The sequence below is a fragment of the Eptesicus fuscus genome, chromosome 10 (assembly GCF_027574615.1).
Source record: "Eptesicus fuscus isolate TK198812 chromosome 10, DD_ASM_mEF_20220401, whole genome shotgun sequence".
NCBI classification, from domain to species: domain Eukaryota; kingdom Metazoa; phylum Chordata; class Mammalia; order Chiroptera; family Vespertilionidae; genus Eptesicus; species Eptesicus fuscus.
In genome coordinates this window covers 57,403,649-57,428,905 of record NC_072482.1, presented here as the reverse complement: position 1 = coordinate 57,428,905, position 25,257 = coordinate 57,403,649, and the positions used below count along the sequence as shown (strand labels likewise).

The 25,257-nt window shown below is 34.5% G+C and overlaps 1 protein-coding gene across 1 annotated transcript in view; it reads right to left on the bottom strand.

Annotated features, from left to right (window-relative positions):
* LIN28B (lin-28 homolog B) overlaps window positions 1-25,257 on the bottom strand; it is an 86,432-nt gene that overhangs the window by 16,062 nt on the left and 45,113 nt on the right. The window contains exon 4 of the mRNA XM_054721824.1: window positions 10,966-11,150. Coding sequence (XP_054577799.1) covers window positions 10,966-11,150 — 185 coding nt within the window. The remainder of the gene's footprint in view (window positions 1-10,965; window positions 11,151-25,257) is intronic.

The window sequence follows — 25,257 nt, the reverse complement described above, 5'->3', positions numbered from 1 at the left end:
GTTAAGAACTATTGAGAAAAGAGTAAGAATGTCTAAAGTACATCAAATAAGTTTATGAGAGAGAGAGAGAGGAAAAGAGAGAGAATAAGCAGAGAGAGAATGGAGAGAATAAAAGGGAGGCAATATTTGAAGAGAAAAATGTCTGAAATTTTTCCAGAATGGATGACAGACTTGAACAGTTAGAGGACATATAACATGTACCAAGCAGAACAAATAAACATGAATGCACATCTATGCATAATACATTAAAACTATAGAAATTTAGGACAAAAAGATGTTACAAGTAGTTAGATAGAAAAGAAAGATCATCTGCAAAGGAACAGCAATTAGACTGATGGCAGATAACTGCAATAATGGAAACCAAGAATCAGTATAAAAATATCTTTAAAATGCTGAAAGAAAACATCTGTTAACTAAAAATACATACCCTAGCTTTTAGGAACAAGAGTAAAATAAAGATAAATTCAGATAAAAACCAGTTTACCATAAACAAATATCCCTATAGTAAATTCCAAACAATATATATTGGGAGGGGAAATCTCAGAAGGAAGGTAGGAGATGAAAGAGGAATAGTGAATATATAGTTCAATAAGTACATAGGTAACAATGACTGATAATAATAACAAAACAATAATAATTTATAAAGTTAAAAAGCAAAAATTGAAGTATAGCCTATACATTTGAAGAAGATTCCTAGGCCTTAAAGTACTCTATGTATCATTATTTGATGGAAAGGAGTCAAGAGTAGAAATAATTCTAAAAATATTTATGAACTATTATACCATAGGTACCAACCAACCAGAATGGTGAATAAAATAAACAGTATGGCTATCCCAGCATACAATTGCTGAATATGAGCCTTAGTTAAGTTGTAAACTAATTTTAGAATTTGTTAACTTGCATAACCATGGTAGTAATCAAGGAAACCAATGAAATCCTAGAAATAGATTGTATCGTATAACCCCTGAACTACTGAAGGGGAATGGTGAAACAAGAAAACAAACATTAAAATCTCAATCAGGGAAAGAAGGGGAAGGGAAAACATCAACATAAAGAAAATAAGAATCAGAAAAACCCAGAGTGAATAAAGACTTGTAGTAAAAAAAATATCAATAATGGCAGTATCAACATATATAGACAAATTGTACCAGTTCAAATACAGATTGTCAGATTAGATTTTTAAAAAATACTAAAATCCCTACTCATTAATGTATTTCAGGACAGGGCCTTTAAAGAAGTAAATAAGGTTAAATGAGTCATAAGGGTGGGGCCCTAATCCATTATGACTGGTGTCCTTATAAGAAGAGGAAGAGACATGGGACATGTGTGTTTGGAGAAAAGGCCATGTAAGGGCAGTGCAAGAAGGCACCATGTGCAAGCCAAGGAGAGAGGCCACTGGAGAAACTAAACCTAATGACACCTTGATCTTGGACTTTTAGCTTCCAGAACTGTGAAAGAATAAATTGTTTTTTAAGTCACTCAGCGTGTGGTATTTGATTATGGCAGCCCTAAGACATCAGACAAATATTAACCAAAAGAAAGCTGGTTTTATTAATAATATAGAGAAAATACACTTTGAGGCAAAAATATACTATTCTTAGGAATAGAGAAAGATGCCAAATAATGAGAAATGGTTCAATTCATAATTTAAATGTATACACACACACACACACACACACACACACACACACACACACACACACACATACACACACACATATACAGAATATATATGTGTGTATGTATACACACAGAGAAAAATGGACAGATCTGGAGGGAGAAGTAGACAAAGTGATCACTTTTGGGTACTGAATTGAGCAAGACAGCTGTGGACGACATTTTGGAATTATTTGGGGGAAATTTGAATATGGTTTTAGATAAGATAAAAATACATAACTATGGAAAAGAGATTACTGACTAAAATATTAGTAGGTTATAGAAGAACTATACATTTAGCAAATGCATACATATGTAAACGCACAGACACACACACACACACACACACACACACACCCCACCTGGATAAAAAAAAAAAAAAAAGATCCAGAAAATTGTATACTACAGTTTTCATGTTGTTACTCTGATGAGTGTAATTCTTTTCTTTTTTTTAGGCTTGTATTTTTAAGGACAAACAATGCAAAATTAGAGAGCCCTGAAACATAAATACTAGAAGTAATACAGAGAAGAAATCATTATATAACAAAAGAGGTTTCACAAATCAATGAAAAAAGTTCAAACAAGAGATGCTGAGTATGGGGGAATTCAAAATAAAGCTTCCTATTATATAAAGTCACAAATTAAATTTTAGATGAATTTCAGAGTTAAAAGAAATAAACCAGAAAAAATACAGATCAATATATACCTGATCATCAGATGGGTAACAAACAAAGGCAGAAACACAATGGAATAACTTGCCAAATAAAAGAGCAATGAAATTGGATATTCCAACTATTACCACGGATGGGGCAAAATTATTATTAGTAGGTGAAAATATTTTATAACTTAAAAAACAAATGCACTGAAAATTTATTAAAATCAATAGTCGTCAGTAAGGTGGCTGATTACAAAATTACACAAAATCAACCCTATTTAGGAAAAAATATTTTAAAAAATAAAAGAAGAAACATACTACACCCCAGGATGGACTTTATATACATGTGTTTAGATTTACTAAACGTTTATTTTATGCTAGCAGTGTGTAGTTTTCATTTTCTCCACGTATCTCCTATTAAGCTTTATTCCCAAGTGTTTTATTTTTCTTTTCCATTTGGTAAATGGAATATATCTTCACTGAGCAGGAAAGATACAGAGAGGTTCTTTTCCCAGCCATCCATCCTCCTGCCTATCTCCCCTAGCAGGAGGGTCATGGTTTGATAGTTTGTTTACTGCCAGCTCAAAAGGGCAGAAACTATACATTCCAGAGCTCAGATATCTGCCTCTGCTCAAGAAGTGCTAAAAGCCAGCTCTATTTTCTTGTTAAGGGAAGAAAAACCACAATTGGAGATTTTAAAAAAACACATACATAAAAAAAAACAGTAACTCTTAGGGACAATGTAACTTAAGGAAGAAAGATGCACTTTTAGAAAATGGGGAAAGGCCCTCTGGAACTACAAACAGTTTCAAATTTTAAAACTGAATAGGAAAAGAAGAAAAAAAAGGTAAGAAGAGATAGCCACACATGAGAACGCAATATTTTGTAACTTTAAGAAAAAACAATCTTATAACATAAAGCAAGACAGGAGATTGGAAATGCCGAGAGAAAGGTCTGAAACGTTAACGTCCAATTTAGGACCACTATCAGTTGACTAACATGAGTTCCAGAAGGAGAAAAGGAAATAAGTAAGGTAAACAAATAACAAAAGAAAATTTCTAAACACATAAAGAAATGAATATTTACAAGAGGTGACATTGTTCTGCAACAAGACTTTTTCAGTGAAGGAAGTGACTTGTTGATTTACGTGATGGCACAAGCTCCTTGTGTTGTTGGAAAACGGAAACAAACAGTTTGCAGACTGGCTACTTTAAATAGCACTGTTTTATGGACATCAGTTGTTTTAGCCTAACTTCATCCAGCATCTCTTTTTATAATAGCACCTTGATTTTCTTTTGGGAGAGGCCTCCTTCCCCTATTTTAATCCTTGTGGTTTGGATAGGGCTCACCTCACTCCTCAGCTCAAGGGGTGGGCAAATGACTCAAGTCTATGGAATCAGTGTCACACTATGTTAGATCAATAAAATCAATCTAAGCTTTTGTCAGAACTGCTGGCAATTCTAGCCTTCCTGGCACTTGAATTGAGCACTCAAATCCAGACGTATCTGAAACAATTCTAATTCCTGGAGTTATAAGTTACGTGAGTCAATAATTTCATTTTTTCCCTTCTTGTGCAATAGTTCTGACTTCAGGGTGCATCAAAATTACCTGGAGTATGTTAAAAATAACAACAACAACAAAACAAAACAACAGACTGCTGGAATCCATACCCTGGGATAAGCCAGGATGAAGCCTCAGAATTTTTATTTCTAAAAAGATCCCAGGTGATGCTGATGCTGGTTTAGTGACTATACTTGAGAATAAACTGCCTTAAGCCATTATGAACTGGTTCATATTACTTATACCTGAAAGACTAGTGACTCCTATATCTACAATTATGTGAAATAACCCTTGAAGCAAATTGAAAATTAAAATTTTAAGTTATGTAAGAAATAATGAAAATAATTAGAAATTCATACCAAACACTTAAGCCTTTCTTAAAATAATATCAATGGTCTGAAATCCTTATCTATATATATAAAAGCCTAAGCAACTGAATGACTGGTCGCTATGATGTGCAGTGACCACCAGGGGACAGATGCTCAATGCACAGGATTGGGCTCCCTCCTGTCTGGATCAGGTCTGTGGGGATCAGGCCGAAACTGGCTATCTGAGTTCGGGGAGGGGACCCGGATTGCGAGAGGGCACAGGCCAGACCGAGGGACCCCACTGGTGCACGAATCTGTGCACTGGGCCTCTAGTTATGTATAAAAATAAAGCCTGATAATTATTCAATTTAAAAAAACTGATTGTACCTCTAAAGGCTAAGGAACATCTTCCTTTTTTTAAAAAAAAAATTTTTATTGATTTCAGAGAGGAAGGGAGAGGGAGAAGGAGAAAGAATCTTTGACCAGCTGCCTCCTGCAGGCCCTGCACTGGGGATTGAGCCCACAACCCAGGAATGTGCCCTGACTAGGAATTGAACTGGGACCTCCTGGATCATAGGTTGACACTCAACCAATAAGTCAGATGGTCACAAGTCCATTTTTTCCCTTTACAAAATATTTTCTAAATTTAAAATCTGTTGTCTGATTATATCCAAAGCACCTACATTTAAAAACAGCCCTTCATTATATGAAAATACATGTTAACAATATTACTTTATAGGGGAACATTGATTATGAATCTGATTTTACAAAAATGAGGTCTGCTTTTATTAAATTACTACTTTGTATTAAGTGCAGATTGTAATTTATATATTATTACATATATTATAAATTATAATGTAGCCCTGACCAGTTCGGCTCAGTGGATAGAGCGTCGGCCTGCGGACTAGGTCCCAGGTTCGATTCCGGTATGTACCTTGGTTGCGGGCATATCCCCGGTGGGGGGTGTGCAGGAGGCAGCTGGTCGATGTTTCTCCCTCATCGAGGTTTCTAACTCTCTCCCTCTCCCTTCCTCTCTGTAAGAAAATCAATAAAATATTTAAAAAAAAAAAAAAAAAAAAAAATTATAATAAAAAAACAACACCAATAAAAACAAAAATCTTTTTATAAGAATAATTCAAGTCCTAGTTCTTAATCTGTTTATTTTTAACCAAATTTCAAAATATTAAAATTCCAGTGTACATTTACAAGAATCACTACATAGGCTCTTCAGATTCATCAGAACAGAACTGACTTGTGCTTCTTAATTAATGGAGAATAAAAAATGGTTAGCCAGAGGATGCTAACAACTTTGTAATTCCTCGGATTATTACTTGGGCTTGGAGTACAGCACTCATATTTTAGTGGAGGGATTTAGCAGCATAAATATGGAAATTTTCTCTTGATTATTTTTCATTTTGATTAGCCCTTATTCTATTCACACAGGAACAGATTGGACATTACAGCAGATATAAACATGAGAATTTGTTTTTAGAGTTTTAAAGTGACACTCCAAACAATGTCAGATGCTCATTAAAAATATATATACTTAATATTAAAGGATAAATTAATTTCCTTTTTTGAAAGCAACTCAAAATTTTTAAATATTACCCAATTCTCATAATCCCTTGTATGGAAACTATCCAATAAATATTTGATCTCATTTTCACCAAGACCAGAGTCTAAAGGAAGAAAGCTATGTAAAGTTTCTTTTAAACACACAATTTCTACTTGAAATATTATTAGAGTTCTTTTCTGAGTTTCTGCAGGCATTACTTTACTATTTATTATGCTTAGAATAAAACAGCAATCAGAAAATCGACCTAAAATTGTGATTATTTGCCACTTGGCTTCTGACTATTCCCATCAGGCACCTTGGGAGACCTAGGCAGTGCCCAATGAAGCTCGGCCCCACACAATGTCTTGCAGAGAGAGGGTGATGAGAATGGCACATTGTCTGCCGGTCTGAACAGAGGTCACAGCAGGGAGAGCATCTGCTAAGATAATGTGAATGAAGGAAACAACTATAATTGCCTCATTAGGAGATCTCTGGCCAAATAATCACAAGAAGAAAGGACTTGGAAAACCACCCTAAAATTAAGTCTATAATAAGGTAAATTTGAGACAGAGTAAAAAATGTAGAAGAATTATGGAAACTTGGGTATTCTATTGGTTTTACTACTTTCCTTAGTCACTGTATGAATGAAAAGAAAGTTGGATGCAACAGTTCAGTTATTCAGCTCCAGCCCTTGCCAGTCATTAGTAGGAAGCAGAAGATGCAAATTCACAGCTGTCCAGGATACAAACAAATGTAAAATAAAGGGTGCTGGGGGATTGCTTACAAGGGACCAAAAATAGGAACTAAGAAGGGATACCTACTGGTCTATATTGTGAAATTACAATGAAAAGCATATAATCAAAGGCATGAGGAACAGTTTAAGAGGAAAAGAAGTAAAATTAAAAGAGCAAAGTATCAGAAAAACAAAAGAAAAAAAGGAACAAGCTGTCCCTGCCTGATCAATTTACTTTCTTCTATTTTCTACCTCTAACTTTTAAAACCAGACTTTCCCCTTAAAAGTCAACAGCATAGAATTACAAATAAATCCTGAGTCACCTGAAATTATCAGCTGATATAGGTGTATGTGTTTTATTTAACATGGTTGATAAATTAAAATTTCATACCAAAAGCTAAGGTAAATGCTTTCCTAATTTAAATTTAAATTAAGTACCCAAACTAGTCACAAGACTGAAATGTAGACACTGTGACAAATTATTTTTGCATTTCCTAATATTTTGAAGTTAAACTTTATGAACTTAATTCATATTATATAGTCAAAACATATTATTATATAAATAGGTTCTTGAAGTGAATTAAAATTACTAAATTTTTCTGATTCCAACAAACACAATAAAATTAGCTTGTTACACCCATAAGCCAGGTTTAAAATAAGCAAACTATTTGATGACTTTGATGTTTTGCACCCAAAATGTGCTGGCTAATTTTTCCATTCCATTTACCATTCCGGTCTTTAAACTGCCTTAATCTCCTGCCCTCAGATGTTGACCTTGTAAGAATAGGGGTCATAGGTCAGAATAGACAGACCTCAAAGGATCTGGACTATCAATTCATGCCTGAGAGATTTCTCTTCCACAATAGGAACCTACGAAACAGCAAATTCCTAAGTCTAATCACACAAGTATCAGGGTGAAACTGTTATTTATTGGAATTTGTTGATTTACATTTTTAAATATCTCTACCACTTAAAGAGCATTTTTCTTTTTCTTTTGGGAGCAGGTTCTCACATATAATAAATATGAAAATAAAATAATTGAAAGAACTTTTCATGTAAAACAGATATCCTTAAAATGATTGTATCATACACCTAAGTATAGATTTATTACTTTAAGGCATTCTATCTGGATTTTAAATATCCTGAATTCCTAGCCATAAAGAATCTGAAAAACTTTAAATTATACCCCAGAGATAATGTCTAAAAGAGGTTATCCTGCTGTAGAGGTGTGGGTGAGAGTGTGTATGTGTGTGGGGGGGGGGGGGCGGTGTTAGAGAAGGGTTACCACAAGTTTTGAGTGTACTTAAGGTAAATGGACATTCAAAGAATATTTTTAAATAAACAAATCAAAATATACAGTCCTTCAAAAAAAAAAAAAAAAGAATATCTTATGGCTTCCAAACCTTCTTGCAAATTAAAAGAATTTGAAACACAAAATTATTGTCCTATAAAAGTAATCATACACATTCACTTTTATTTTTAAAAAGGGCAAGTTAACTCTTCTGAGCTAAGAATAAATCATATATATATGTATATGTAATGAGTTTCTGTTCATGTTCACCTTGGTCTTTCTGACCATAAACAGTAAATATATCATAATATGTCATTCTCTTATCATTTTAATAGTGGACTAAAAGGAATGCCACATTTCATAATTAATTTTAAGTCTAAAGGAACAGCATCTTAAAAATGCTAAATGAACAAGACTTTCTAATATGATCAAATGAAACTTATTTCCTATACTTATAAGCCAAAAACATTACTACTGAACTATATAACAATTACCCTTCTTTCTAAAAAAAAAAAAAAATTAAAATTCCAACTCATGTAGAAAATGAAAAAGCTTACTCATGTACTAATGCAGTGATGCAAATAAAATATTGCCTGAAATGGAATGAAAGCAGTAGAACAATGGTATTCTTTTCTAAGTTATTTTATAAATCTCAAGTCAACATTGTTGAAAAGAAACTTGCATTATAAATAGCACTTCTTGGACTATGTGGTTGGGTCAAAAGATGTGGAAGGTTAAAGAGAACAAAGAAGATAGTCACTACCCAAGAAAAAAATCAGAATAAAAAAGGAGGTAAAAAAAACACATAAACAATTAAAAAATATGAACCTATATGTATATACCCAATATATATATCTACCATGTATGCATGCACTTCAACTGATTTTAAAAATTACATGTGTTTTTATTCTTTAATTATTAAGAATTAAAATAATTTAACCTACATAGAAAGATTTCCAAACGAGTTATATTAGTATATATGCTGTTTATAAATATAACATATTTGTTAATATAAACTAAAATTTTATTATATAAAATATTTAATTATATGTTATAGGCTGACATGATTATTTCATGTAAATACTAAACATCAACAGTGGCAAAGACATAAATAATAATTCTTCCCCCATAATTTCTTCCTGTTAAAAAATACTTCTTTTTCTCATAGTAAATTGTGGTTTATTAAAGAATAAAACCATAAGTGTAGGCCAGTTTGTGAGAAGAAATATAGAGCTTAAAAATATTTTTTCTTTACAGCCTTCATTTTACTATAAAGAGAGCGTTGTAAGGGTTAGTCAACCTCTACTCTTTGATAATGAGCATAAGAAAAACTAAACCGCAAAAATAAATCTAAAATTATTTCATTTGAAACTTTAAGAAAACATTTTAAATGTGGAGGATTTAAAATAAAACAAGATAACACTGCTGCTGGGTAACTGGACACTAGTAACTGAACACTAAATTCAGAACAATTTTAAGACAGAATGAAAAAATAACCCCACTTACTTTTGTAACCAGTTTACTCAAAATTAAGGCAAAAATCTTTAAAATTATTTTATGTTTCTTGCCATAATTCTTCACAAAAGGTGTTTTTATCATATATGTATTAGAATTGAATTTATGTATTAGAATTGAACAAATTATACATATATAACAAATTTGATATATATAATATAGATTAGAATTGAACAAGTAAGTTCTTTTGAGTGATGGAACCAAATTTTGAATTTGTTAAATGTTTTAATTGCCTGTAATAAAAACTTTAAGATTTAATATTTTAACCTGAAATGATAGAAAGTAGATTAAACTTTCTAATTTAAAAACATTTCAAGAGAAAAGGTATTTTTTCAACAGATAGCACCTGAATAATTCATATTATTCATATTAAAAAACAAACAAACATCAACCTAATCCAAACACCTTATATGCAAAAGTATACTCTAGAAAGATTATAGATGTAAATGTAAAATGTAAAACTATAAAGCTACAAGAAGAAAAATGGGAGGAGGGAATCTCTGTGATCTAGGGTTAAGCAAAGATTTCTTAAATAAGACATCACATAAATATAACATAAAAGATTGATAAATGTCTTTATCAAAATTTAAAACTTTTCCTCTGAGATGTTTGAGAGATTGGAAAGACAACCCACAAATTCAGAAAAAAAGATTTGCAAACCATATGTCTGACAAAGGACTTGGAGCTCTCAAAATGCAATAGTAAGAAAACACACAATCCAGTAATGGGCAAAAGGTATAAACCAAAGAAAATAAAAGGATGACACAAAAACAAAAAAGAAGTTCAATATCAATATCCATTAGGGAAATGAAAATGATATCCATGATGACATATCTACCTACTAGAATAGTTAAAATAAAAAATACTGTCAATAACAATGCTGGCAAAGATGCAGAGCAGTTGGAACTCTCATATATTGTTGGTGGGGCTTCAAAACAGTATAATCACTCAGGAAAAAATGTTGGCAGCTTCTTATAAAGTTAAATATATAGCTATGACTATATTATCCATCAATCCTACTCTGAGATAAATGAAAAACTTAGGTTTCTTGAACAGTGGTACCAAATGTTTGTAGCGACTCTATTTATGATTGCCAGACTGGAACTGCCCAAAGACTAATTCACACGGTGGGAAGCTATCTATGTAGGTGCTAATAATTGACATGAAATGTTCTGTGACATATTATTAAGTAAAAAACAAATGCAAGTTTCAAAAAATTGCATAATATTATAATTCCCATCTCAGTTTGTATTTCAAGTGATGTTTTCCCCTAACTTCTTTTTTTTTAATATTTGAATTTTCTGTATATGAGTTATCCATTAAAAACAGACAAAACAATAGGTATTTTCCATTTGAAAACAAGAGGTGAGGTGTTGGGATATACAGACAGGCATTTCTGTCTGTTGAAAACTCCAACCACATTTGTGGTCTCAGAACAGCCTAATGAAAATGGTGCCAGGGGACCGACTAGTCAGTGCGCAATGCTGAGCGCTCAGTTCAGTATGCGTTGCAGGTAGCTCAAATTGCAAGAGAGCCCATATCAGTGAAAAATTCCATTCAGCTCCACAGTGGTGGCATGTTATTTTTACTAGACTATATGAAGTCCAATAACATAAAAATATAAATAAGTTTTCAAAAGTCTTTCCTAAATACAGTAAGCTCATCACCTGACAAATTAAAATGATAACCTACCTATCTCCCTTTGGTCTTCTTTTTTGTAGTGTCTTCCCTTTGGGTCTTCTTTCACTTCCTAAACAGGGGCTCCCGCCAGGTCCTGTTACCCGTATTGATTCAAGGCCTTTGGAAGATTTTTTAAATGTGAATTCCACTGGTTCTCCTTCTTTTAGGCTTCTAAATCCTTCCATGAATAATTTGCTCTGTAAAGAGCAGGGGAGGAAGGGGGAGAGAAAGAGAGATCATGATTATCAATGCTTTATAAATCATCTCTATAATTGTAAGATTAATATAGCAAAAATATTCTTTGTTACTCATTACTAAGTATAGAGTCTTTTTTGTTTAAGTTCAGTGACGGTTATATGACATTTTAAAGTTTACTGTTGCAATGCTGGCAGTGAGAGAATAAAGTAATACCATGTTTTAAAGGCAATTTGGCAATACTTACAAAAATTTAAATGTGTATATTCTTTGACCCAGCAATTCCATTTCAAGGACTCTCCTACAGACATACTCACACAAAGGTTCAAAAAAAAAAAAAAAAAAAGACCTATATCAAAATTTACCACAGCACTGTCTGGTAAGAAAATAACTACCCTAATGTCCATCATTGGTAAATTGATTAAATAAATTGTAGTAGAGCTATAGAATGTAGTGTCATTGAGCCATTTAAAGAAGATCTGCATGTATTACTGTAGGAAGATAAACATGTAACGTTGTTGATTTAAAAAATTAAAGAAGAGTGTGTTTACCATAATACCATCTATGTCAAGAAGTCTTTAAAGGTTACATGTTTATGTATGTGGAGATGGAATCTGGAACAACAAAGTCATTTTCCAGTCCTTTTCTGGGAAAGTGGGGAAGCTTTTAGATAATACACATGATTGTACTGTGTGACCTTTTTATAACTTGAAAGGAAATACATTTTTATAGCAAGAAAGATAGTTGATTTTGGGGGGGAAAAAAAGGAAAAATGTTTTCTGATTACAAACGTGTAACCTTGGTTACAAATGTGAACTGGCTCTTTGGATCTTACTCTTTTTGTCAAAGTAAATGTGCCGATTCAAAATATACTAAAAAATAAGTTTGAAAATCATTAGTTTATTTCTTCAAACCCCTTTGTGTATATTTTACAGATCTAATTTGGAATATCATGTAGTCTTAAAAGATTTTTTTCTGAATTTAGAGGCAAAAGGGTGCAAAACGAAATATGGTAGAAGGCGTTGGTCCAAGTGTGCAGCTGTTAATGAGGCATTTCATCTCTTTTCTATGTATCTGTAAATTTAAGGGATTTGAGTTTCCCCACATGTATTCTGAGGAACAGTGGTTCCAAAACAGACTCCATGAAGAAGGGATTTAGTGGTCAATAAGTTTGTGAAACACTATACAATATATTGTTTCTCCTTAGTCATCGTACTAAAGTTTCTGAGATGCTCTCCCCTCTCCCCCACACCGAAATAAGACTCTTATCTAACTGTGTTTAACCTAGCAAAAATTTCCTGACATAATTGATGCCAGAGCCCTTGCTTTATAAGTACAGATGACTAGCGCACTTACGGAAACACTGAACCAGAAAATCTCTACCCCTGGCAAGTCAAAAGGCAGTTCAATAATTACAAATAACCAAATGATTATATGGAACAAATAGAAACAACACTTCAAAGTTCAACGCAAAAGGAGTGTATTCATTGTGAAAGTAATAGGATACATGAAAACAGGGTTTTTAACTGGTTTTAGGTCACCTGACACTGCGAAACCCTTCCAGGGGAAGTCTGCAACTGGCAGCACCTTTTCTGCTGTCTGATGCGATGTAGAAATCAGAAAAACAAGACAAAACAAAACAAAACAACACAACTGCCTACACCCTTTAAAATAAAAACAATTATTGTTTTTAAAGCTTCTTCTTTTTTTTTAACCATCCCCAATCTTCTCGTTTCCCCTAAGCTTTCCCTCACGAGTTATAGAGTTCTTTTGCTTTCATCCCCTTGCTTACTCCTCACTCAAGAAAGTACAGATTATCAAATCAGATGAAGTGGAGTATAGGTCAACTACTTCAATTAAGAGAATGGACACAGGTTGTTCATATGTTTTGTTTCTGCAGTAAAAATTCCATCACTTATTTATTTACTCCTCATTTCTAGTGTCCATAGGCACTATCACCATTTTTATTTGATTTCACTTTCCATTATTATAATTTTTTGACAGGTATCAAAACTTATAATTGATCATTGAGATTGGGCCTTCCAAATCTAAACTTCCATCTCTTATGGATCACTAAGCTCTGTATATTATTCATGATATTATGAAAGAATAGTTCTTTAAATTCTATCATATATTCAACTTTCTGTAAATTACTGCATAAGGTAATTTAGATTTATAATACTTCACACAAAAATAAGAACATCCCTAAGAAACTACAATGGCATTGCAAGGAAAAGATGATTGACATAGAATAGTCTATCTTTGCTACTATATAAAAAATTGCTACTACATAGATGAGAAAGATTTGTTGAAATAGGGGGAGAAATTAGCTCATTATATTGCTTCACTAAAATCAACTTCTCTCCTTGACTTGATCATTTTTATTAAAGGTGCCTCCATTTTTCTAGTCACACTGGTTTCAATCCTTAGTTTTACCCAAACTATTTATTGGAACATGTACCATTCTATCTTCATAATTTCTTTTATCTGCCCCAATCATCTCAGGTTACTAATGCCCTACTTCCGGTCCTAACTATCTCCCCTTCTGGGATAAGTGTAACAGTTTCTTCATTAACATTTCAAGTCTCCATATTCTAGTGTCTTCCACACCAGCATATTCTCTGAATTAACCTTACCCTGTTAGTTTCCTGTCTCAAAAATCTACAATACATCTCTTTAGGTTGTAGGTGAGACTATTCATAGTCTAAGGCAAATAATGTGAGGTCTTTCTCTAAAGAGACTGAAGGAAATATCAGGGCAACTGGTGAAATATTGGATCCGACACACAAATCCCTATTCATTCTAACAATTAGGAGGCCACTAGTACAAGAGCTGGCTCCCTACCCATTCACCCTTAAATCATTCCTATCCCTCATTCTTACCTCTCATTCATACATCTGAACGGTCAACCAAGAATCACAAAACATGCAGCATAATGAAGAAAGGTCAAGATAAATGAGGGAACAAAAGAAATTTTATATACCATCCAATTAGTATCTCCACAGATATGAGACAATATGACATCAATAAAACAAGAACAAAAACAACCAGAGAATTTGAAAAATACTCCCAAAAAGTTAAAAATGATTGTTGAAATTAAATGGGTTGGAAGTAAAAAGTGAGAAAATCTCTCAGGACATAGATAAACAGACCCCCCGCCCCCTGCTGCCCAGGAAATATATGATAGCCCAGCCGGCATGGCTCAGTGGTTGAGCATAGACCTATGAACCAAGAGGTCATGGTTCGATTCCCGGTCAGGGCACATGCCCGGGGTTGTGGGCTTGACCCCCAATGTGGGGAGTGCAGAAGGCAGCTGATCAATGATTCCCTCTCATCATTGATGTTTCTCTCTCTCTCCTTCTCGCTTTCTCTCTGAAACCAATAAAAATAATTAAAATAAAAAATATATATATATATATATATATATATATATATATATTATAGAAAAAACATGAAGTACAGAAGAAATATAAAAAATCTATAAATATCCAACTTGAACCAGTGTTCCTGGAAGAAAGAATACAAAAGATGGAGGAAGAGAAATTATAAAATTAATATTATAAGAAAACTTCCCAGAGCTAATGGGAATACCAAGGAGAAGCCTATACTGGGCAGAAGGCAGTGTGGAAGCTTTTCCAGGAGGTACAATATTGAGTGCAATCAGTGTGAGATTTTAATGCAGACTGAAAGTAGTAATCCATACTAAACTGATGGTTTAACCATATGCTTATGAAGCAGAAAAGCTAATACATGTTTGGGGAGGGCAAGTAAAGCTACTTCAAGTCAATACACATAATACTATGTGTATTACTGTGGAGGGAGTAACCAAAATGAGTCTGAAAATTGCAAATTAGAGCCAGATAATGGATATTGTTGATGGATATCATAGTTTTACTCTGTATAACATAAAGATCTAATGATACTTTTTTATTTTTAGAAGTAGTAATATCAAATCTTTTTTAAATATATAGTTTCTTTGGCAATAACGTGAATATGTGTGGAGAGGAATGTATGTGGGCATACCTGTGACAAGGTAACTGTCATAGGCTTAGCAAGAGAGTATTACAACAACACTAAAAAAATGAAAGGAGGAATTGATTTTGCAAAGCACTTCAGGAGTCATTCTTATCACCTGCTATAAATTATTACCTGTCCCATGTAACAACTTATTGTTAAAATGGATAGTGATGTAAAAGTAACACAAACATCTTTGCAAGACTGCGCCAAGTGCTTTGTCACAGAAAGGATCAGCTAACACAGTCAGCTGGAAAACAGCACTCTAAAAATCAAAACTTCGTTTTTTTTCCACTACTTCTTGAACAAGTTAATACCTTGATAGATGATGTTCTCTAAATATAACAACAATAAATTTAAGTATTTCTTTCCATTATTAGTAAGTATATTGAAAATTTAATTAAAAGTTAAATTGTATTGGAATTTCATTCCAATAAAGCTGGGTGATACAGGTATGCTAGAAAAAAAATGTATTTTGTGAGTAATAGGTAATTTTAGTAGGCTGAAAAACCAATGCAAATTCATTTTATTTTTTATTGTTTTTATGAGGCAAAGACTTTTTTTTTTTTCTAAAAGAGTCAGTTAAAAATATACAACTAATGAAGGGCCATTAATTATTACACAGTAATAATATGTAGTACTAGAGATATCACACAATATGCATGAGTAATGACCAACACTTTAAAGGACTATATGCTTTTAACCTGCATGCCAAGATACTCCAGGAATCATTAAGCCCAAGGCACACACACATAATAGAAAGATCACTGGACTACATGTCAGGAGACCTGGGATCTAGCCTTGTCTGCACAATTAATGTGTTGTACAAGCATGGAAAATTGCTTACCATAGAGTGAGTCACCCTCTCTTCTTTTTGTTACAGAACACAGAACTTTACCCTTTGTTATAACACTTTTAACAAGAAATTCTATGATTTCACCCTATGTGGACATAGATGGGAATAAATGAGAAACTTTTTTGCCAATGCTAAAATGTAAGGGAATTTCTCTCTGCACATTTTTATTGTTTCCCAATTTACTGAAAAGAAGCAAGATTTTAGTTCTTACTTAATACAAATCCTCTAAGAAAATAGAAGCTTAAAGAAATGTGGTGGCATTGTAGAAGTCAATGTTTATCAAATTTTACTTAAATAGTTAAAATCCAGTTTAACCCTCATCAAATCATTAAATTTCACATAAAAGGATAGAAAAGAATGAGATTTTTTTTTTTTTTAGCTTTCTTGAAATTTTTTCCTTGAAATTAAAGAAAGCCTTAAATAAATCCCTCCCTGTGGCCTGTACTTCAAAACTGGGAAGGACACACTAAAATGGGCTAAAGTACTGGAATGGCACTGAAAAAGGCATCGTGGAAAGCACAAAATTTAAAGCTGGATGTGCATCCTGATCCCACTCCTGAAAACCTAAACTGCATTATCATAGACGTGTTTGAAAAACGTTGAACCCCAGTTTCCTTATCTATCAGCTGGGGATGACATCTTCTAAGAGTAGAAAATATCAAAGTACAGTTACTATTAGATTCCAAATAATTAATGTACAATGCCAAGAATAGTGTTTAGCACACTGAATCAACAGTTACTACTATTTTTATAAGTATCCATTCTGCTCCTCCACCTGCTGGCACAGTATGGGAGAGGCAGGAGCAAACAAACAGGTGTCAAGAGCCTATTCAGGCCCAGCTGGTATGGCTCGGTGGTTGCCTTGATCTCCACCACTCTGACTCTCTCCCTTTGTCTCAAATGTATATTGAGTGCCCTGTTACATTTCAAGGATGGATTTAGGCATGGAGATGTATATGAAAAACTATGACATTTCTTTCCAGGAGGTTTGTAGCCTTAAAGAAAATAGATACATTGGGATGCAATATGGTAAGCTTTATACGCCATGTATACTGGAACACTGGAAAAGAAGTACCTATATTTGCTCTAGAATATCATAAAAGGCTTTGAAGATGAGAAAATGTTTAAACTGAAACCCAGGATGGACAGCAAGGGGTAGAGAGTAGGGTAGTTGGATCAAATGAAAAAACAGTGAAAGCATTCAGCACAGTGCCTGTTAATGAATAGGTTCTTTAAAAAATTTTTTTAATGTTTTTATTGATTTTAGAGAGGAAGGGAGTGGGAGAGGGAGATAGAAACATCCATGATAAGAGAGAATCATGGATAGGCTGCCTCCTGCACGCCCATCACTGGGAATCCAGCCCACAATCCAGGCATTGCCCTGATCGGGAATCAAACTATGACCTCCACGTTCATGGGTCGATGTTGAACCACACTGGCTGGGCAGGACAAAAGATCTTAAAAAACTCTTATCAAGCCCTGGATGGTGTGGCCCAGTTGGTTGGGCATCATCCTGTGCACTGAAAGGTTGCTGGTTCAATTCTGGGTCAGAGCACGTGCCAAGGCTACAGGCCCTTTCTCCTCTCTCTAAAATCAATTAAAAACAGCCGAGGCCGGTTTGGCTCAGTGGATGGAGCATCGGCTTGCGGACTGAAGGGTCCCAGGTTCGGTTCCGGTTGGGGGCATGTGCCTTGGTTGCGGGCACATCCCCAGTGGGGGGTATGCAGGAGGCAACTGATAGATGTTTCTCTCTCATCAATGTTTCTAACTCTCTCTCCCTTCCTCTCTGTAAAAAATCAATAAAATATATTTTAAAAAATAAAAATAAATCAATAAAAAACATATTTAAAAAAACTTCTCTATTTCTTTATTAAAAGAAGAGCATAAAAGAAAATGTGTCAAGTTATTAGACTCAGGGTAGAACAAGTTACATTAGTCTAACAACAAATTCTTCAATTGGCCGAAACCGGTTTGGCTCAGTGGATAGAGCGTTGGCCTGCGGACTCAAGGGTCCCAGGTTCGATTCCGGTCAAGAGCATGTACCTTAGTTGCGGGCACATCCCCAGTGGCGGGTGCACAGGAGGCAGCTGATGGATGTTTCTCTCTCATCGATGTTTCTAACTCTCTATCCCTCTCTCTTCCTCTCTGTAAAAAATCAATAAAATATATTATAAAAAAAAAAAACAAACAACAAATTCTTCAATTGTTTCCACTATACAAACAGTACACAAAACTTTCATATAAAATCATCACTCAAAGGCAAGCAGGTACTGTGACATTATTTGTTATTGAGGTACTCCTTGTGGAAAATGAAAATTGTCCAAACATATATGAGCTTCAAATAATAAAATTTAGCAAAGTGTTGATAAGGTTGCTCTCAAGAGACAATGTCATTTTCAAATATAGAATGAAAATAAGGCTGTTAATTTATTTTTAGTGTAAACTGACTTACTTAGAGGTTTGGAAAATAAAATTATATCATTTAAAATAACTTACTAAATTTAATATGAGGGAAAAACAAGTATTGACAAGGGAAAGTCTTATTGATTTAGCAATGTGGCGCTACAATGTTACTAGACTTATGAAATGTCAGTAGTAACATTTTTAAAAGTTTGAACATAAAACTTTGAACTAAAATTTTATAAATAGAACTAAAATAAAATAAATATAAATAAAATTTTATCTAACATAAAGGTCCTGACATATTTTTAAATAATATCATAAAGTAATATGATTTAAAAACTTTAAAATATACTTTTTTTTTCAACCAAGAAAGAACACTTAAGTCAGCTGAATAATCTGGTCACTTAAGATCTTGAAATTGTACATTTATAATTCAAGGTACAAGCGACTGTTAAATGTTGTCAGCAACTCAACACAATCAAAAATGACCTACAATTCCTTCAAGATTATGAATCAGTATCTTTCTTTCTTTTTTTAAAGAAACTGCTATTGAGAAAAATAGCTCCCATATTTTATGGAATATTAATGTCTTTATTTTCACTACATTTATTGAACATAGTAATTTTCAACAAGTTGTGAAGGGTGAGGGGCAGTTCTTAAATCATAAAGCTGGAGAAGTTGAAGCTGGAAGGGAGCTTAGACATCTCACTCTTGGAAGACACATATACTGCAAAATTCATTAAGATGGCAAGAGCATAACAAAATTATAGGCCCTGTGTGGCTCAGCTGGTTGGAGCATCATCGAAGGGTTTCAGGTTTGATTCTAGGTCAGGGCACATACCCAGTCTGTTGCTGGTTTGAACCCTGGTAGGAGGCAACAGATTGATATCTGTCTCTGTCTCTGTCTCTTTCTCCCTCTCCTCCCTCCCTTGAAAAATCAATAAAATAAATTAATTAATTAATTAAAAATTAAAAAAGAAATTACCAAACACGCGTAAGTGGAATACCATTACGGTAGCCGTTACAGCTGTTACACATATTCTAGTTACCCTGTTCAGGGCAAGTGGCAAGTAGTGCTTCACTGCTGTATTTTAAATTAGGCATGAACATATGACTTGCTTTGGTCATGAAATGTGAGTGGAAGTGGCTTGGGTACTTTGGGGTAGAAGCTTTAAGAGCTAGTGCACAATCTGCCTTATTCTCCTTTCCTTCTCAGCAATCACGGAAGTATGTTGCATGATGAAGCTTCAGTTAGACTGAGTCCTGAAGTGAGGTCATGAGTAGAAGGCCCTGCAGACCACACATGTAGTGTGAGGGAGACAGAACTTTCATTGTGTAGCCACTGAAAACTTGAAACTGTTAGAAAAACCTAACCTAGACTGACCTGAGTATTACAGAAATAGGAATCTAGAACTGAGTTGTGGCCATAACAAAAGCTTAAAATATTTGGCATTAAGGTTGGTGAGTGGGAGGAAAGAAAATTATACTGGATGGCAATCCATGCATGTGATATCAAAGCATTTGTAAAACTGTCACATAACAAAATGGCCTGGTCACTCTTAAAAATAGACAGCTAATCATCACCAGACATTTCAATGTGAAAGGACGGAAGCAAAAGAAGCAAACAAAAAAAGCCTGGAGGAAACAAGACAATGTTGGGAAAAGAAATCTTAAAAATTTACAATTAACATCCTCAAACAGAGATTACATTGCATCCATAAAATATACTCGTGGCAGTGGTTTAGTGGTTCCTACAGCTAAGTGATCCATCTTAAAATAATTGTGAGTAAGGACAGGGTTCTCTTATCAGCTTCATCAACACCTTCTCTTTCTCTTTGGATTACCTCTTTCACTACAGGTCCTTTATAATAGTTGCATCTAAGGGAATAAAAATACCCAAAGTTAACTATTATAACAATAGATGTCTAAATTTTTTTGAATCTACAATTTAGAGATGAAGAAATTAAATCCCAAATTAACTACGAAAAATTAAATGCCCCAAGTCTTATAACTAGAAAATGGCAAAGCTGGGACAAGATCACGTTTCCTGACTTCAAAGTTAATGTTCTTTTTTTTCAGTACCTACAAAATACTGTTTCCCACAAGCCCAACTTTATAGTATTTTACAGTTTAACACAGGAAATCTCTATTACTGATTAACTTGAATGATTACCAATAGAATGTGATGCAATGACAGAAACGTTCTGTATTTGTGCTATCCGAGATGGTAGCTACTAACAGGCCACATGTGGCTACTGAGCACCTGAAATACTGTTAGTGCAATGGGAGAACCAAATATTTTATTAATTTAAGTTTAAATAGTCACACAGGCTAGTGACTACCATTTTGGACAGCGCAGTCTTGGAGATATGCCCTAAAGATCTGAGAGGTACTTTGCAAAGGAGGTTTGAAAACAGATCACACTTACTGTATATATTGCTCAGTCTACTAAAGCAAGAGAATTAACATAGGTAATAACTATGAGACATATTATTTTGAAATGTTTTTATTAACTGCATGACTACCTGACCACCTTCATCTTCCAATCTATGTATCAGACAGCAGGATATTGTATGCCATGGGAGGAAAATCTCTATGGCTGGTGCAAGGTTGGGCAAAGAATGAACAAACTCTCCTTCTAAAAATTCAGAGGATCTCTTCAAGTGCTCAGCCTGCTCCAGTGATCACAGAAGGTCACAAAACCAGGGGATCTTCCCAGGCATGAAATAAGTTCCAGAACTCTGCGCTAAGTCTTTCATTGGATAAATCATTGGTTACATGTAAGGCAATTCCTCAGGTATGCCACATTACAATGTTTACATTATTACAATTGTTCTAAATAACCAGACAAAAAGAAAAAGATCTCTATATTAAGCAAGGGCTTCATTCACTTAAGATTGTGCTATGCATTTTATCTCTTCTCTTCATTCTCTAATATTTAAATACTTGCTAAGAAATATAACTTTCAGCTAGGGATATGGATTTTTAATATCAAGAAAAACTTGGAAGGGGCTCATTTTATTCATAGGAATGTCATAGCATTTCCTTAATCAGCTCATCATCTTTCAGTAACACTGTTTTTATATTTTCATTAGCACAGTCCCCAACACTTATTTTCTCCTGTCTTCTCTTCCCATTCATTCAGCACACTTCATTACCCTTGTTAATAACTCTTGCTTTATCTTACACATGCCCCTCTCCCCTTGGAATCCTGACAAATTTTTTTTTATGACACTCACCAACCCTAAACAGTATTTTGGAAATGAGTTATTATCTTCTGTTGAAAAAAGCATATACATAGGGATTACTGGTGTCTAAAATGCACTCACACCTCTCCCAGCTTTTTCATCTAGCTCTGAGAAGGCCCACAGTGACGGATAAGAGAATATGGGAGGCCCTGGCCAGGTAGCTCAGTTGGTTAGAGAATTGTCCCCATAGTCAAGGATGCAGGTTCGTTCTCCCTTCAGGGCACATATAAGGAGCAGCCCATGAATGCATAAATAAGTGGAACAACAAACTGCTGTTTCTTTTTTTCTCCCCCTCTTTCTCTCTCTCTCTCTCTCTCAAATCAATCAATAAAATGTTTTTTAAAACAGCATTAATTATTTTAAAAAAGAGAGAATATGCGACTCATATTCTCAAAATCTGTTACTACCGTAAGTCAAGCATAAATCTTGTTGACAGTAGAAAATCTAGATCAGGAAATAATTCCCAAAGAAATGCCATCTCTCCCTACCTGGTTTGACTCAGTGGATAGAGCATCTTCCCTGGGAATGAAGGGTCCTGGGTTCAATTCTGGTCAAGGGCACATACCTAGGTTGCAGGCTTGATCCCCGGCCCTAGTGGTGGCAGGAGGCAACCAATCGATGTATCTCTCTCACATTGATGTCTACCTCTCTCTCCTCCTCCTTTCCACTCTAAAAAAAAAAAAAAATCAATGGAAAAATATCTTCAGGGGAAGATTAACACACACAAAAAAAAATAACTACAAAAGAAAGACATGCCATCTTCAAGAATAAAGAAACCATGATTTCTGTATGCTCCAAGGGCAAATGATTTATCATATGTGTTCCAGAGGCACAGCATGGAGACACTGCATATCCCAGGAAGTGTGGTGCTCATCTTGCTTAAAAACTAACATAGTAACTCAGGGCCAGGGCTACCACCGACAGGCCTCTGCCATGTTTTAATAAGAATGGGCATCTGATTAACTTAGAAGATCCTCTTTCCTATCAGCATATGACAGTGGCAATGGATGAAGCAACAGCAGCAGCAGGCGAAGACTTCTATCTAGCAGGATTAGATAAAAAACTGAGAATACAAACAAAATATAAAACATATTCATCCATGTCAACAACTTACATGTTTTCACAACTACCATCTGTAAACTATTTCTGAAATTTGAGGGAATTAGTAATATGAATTGGGGTTCAAGAAGATGGATTTTTTTTTTTTTTAAACAAGAGGCAATGTATCAAGGTAGTTTGAATCAGCCATGTGACCTTGGTCATATTACTTAAGCTCTTTGTATATAATACAGTTGACCCTTGAACAATTTGGGGGTTAGGAGGGCCAACCCCCTGCATATTCAAAAATCCACATATAACTTTTAACTCCCCCCAAAACTTAACTACTGTTGACCTGGAAGCCTTACTGAAAATATAAATATTTTATTAAAACATATTTTGTATGTTATATGAATATTGTATTCTATTGTTACAATAAAGTAGGCTAGAGAAAAGAAAATGTTAACAAAATCATAAGGAAAATACATATCAGTATTTATTGAAAAAACAGACCCACACAGTTCAAACCTACGTTGTTCAAGGGTCAACTGTAATACTAACTACACAGGGGTGTTATTAGAAATAGGTGAGTTAATATATGCCAACCGCTTAGAACAGTACCTGGCATGTAATAAATTCTATAAAATATTAAAAGGTCATTTTGTATGTAAATGTGATAGCATTTTTAAAGTATCTATAAGAGACTGCTATTGCTTTTCCCCCTTGTCACAAATAGTACCTATTAATTTTTTAAAAGAAAGGTTAATAAAAAAACAAAAAAGGCCCTGGCCGGTTTGGCTCAGTGGTTGGAGCATCGGCCTGCGGACTGAAGGGTCCCGAGTTCGATTCTGGTCTAGGGCACATGCCTGGGCTGTGGGCTCGATCCCCAGTGGGGAAGCGTGCGGGAGGCAGCCAATCAATGATTCTCTCTCATCACTGATGTTTCTGTCTCTCCCTCTCCCTTCCTCTCTGAAATCAATAAAAATATATATATTTTAAAAAGAAGGTAAAAACCACATGAAATCCCATCATATCCTGTTATCATTTTTAAACCATTTTTTACCATTACCCATAAACTTTTTATTTTTAAAAAATATATTTTATTGATTTTTTACAGAGAGGAAGAGAGAGGGATAGAGACCTAGAAACATCAATCAGCTGCCTCCTGCACACCTCCTACTGGGGATGTGCCCGCAACCAAGGTACATGCCCTTGACCGGTATCAAACCCGGGACCTTTCAGTCTGCAGGCTGACGCTCTATCCACTGAGCCAAACCAGTTAGGGCTAAACTTTTTATTTTTCATATGCATAGAGACAGATGTAGATAGAACTTTTTAAAAACATCTATTTAAACACTAAGACCCTACTACTGAGATGTAGCAATGTTTTTTTTATACTCCACTATTTTTCATTCAGCGAGATAACACAAATATTTTTCCATTGTACTGAACACTCTTAAGGATGTGTTTTTACCCATCTCCTCCCCTTCCTCCAGTCAAACTCTTATATGAAACTTCTGTATAAAAGACAAATACAGCAGGTCCTTGAATAGTGTTGTTTCATTATAATATCAGTGAGAAGAAACAATAAAATCGATTCCTGGCCAGAGCCACTGTCTGTTCGCACATTCTCCCCATGTCTGCATGGGTTTTCTCTAGGTGCTCTGGTTTCCTCCCACATCCCAAGGATGTGCACGTAAGGGGAACTGGTGTGTCTACACTGTTCTAGTCCGAGTGAGTGTGCCCTGCGATGGAAGGGCATCTCGTGCAGGGCTGGGTCCCACCTTGTGCACTGAGCTGCCAAGACAGGCTTGGGCCACCCATGACCCTAAACTGGAATAAGCAGGTTGGAAAATAATCACCTTACCTGTTTTTATTTGTCCTTTTTAAAGGTGGGCATAGCTCACATTTATTTCAATGCATTTTTAAAAGTGTTTTGGGTCTCTATTTAGATGTTTGGTGATGTTTTCCTGACCAGAAATAAATAAATAGGAATTTAACTCCTGTTTATATCAGTTAGCCTATGGTAAAATTGGTTTCATTATACATTGTTTCCCAGAACCTATCTCCTGTAGAGGGAAAGCTGCTCTGCTTGAAGCAGAACGGAGTTTTGCTCCGCCGCCCCCTCTCAGAGTACTTCTAAAGAAATCAAGGTCACTTCTGAATACAGTTTGACATCTAAGCTCGAAAACACCATTTTATTTAAAAAATTGGCTACACAGTCTTACATTACACGGATGTCCATAACTTAATTAATAACCTCCTGATGACATTTACTTTTTTTCAATTCTTTATTATAATAAAAAATGTTATGACAAAAATCTTATTTACAGGCCTTAAAATGCACTGCCAAATTATACTGTAGAAACTTGTATCAGAACACACCTCTGCCGGAGATATAGGGGACTGCCCATTTCTCTGCAACTTCACCAACATCAGGTATTGTTAAAACGATAACCTTAACTTTGCCAAACGTTCATCTGTTAAGTGCCGTTTTAAAGTTAGATTTCTTTAATTTCTATATTTGCACTTTTGTGAATTTCTACATTC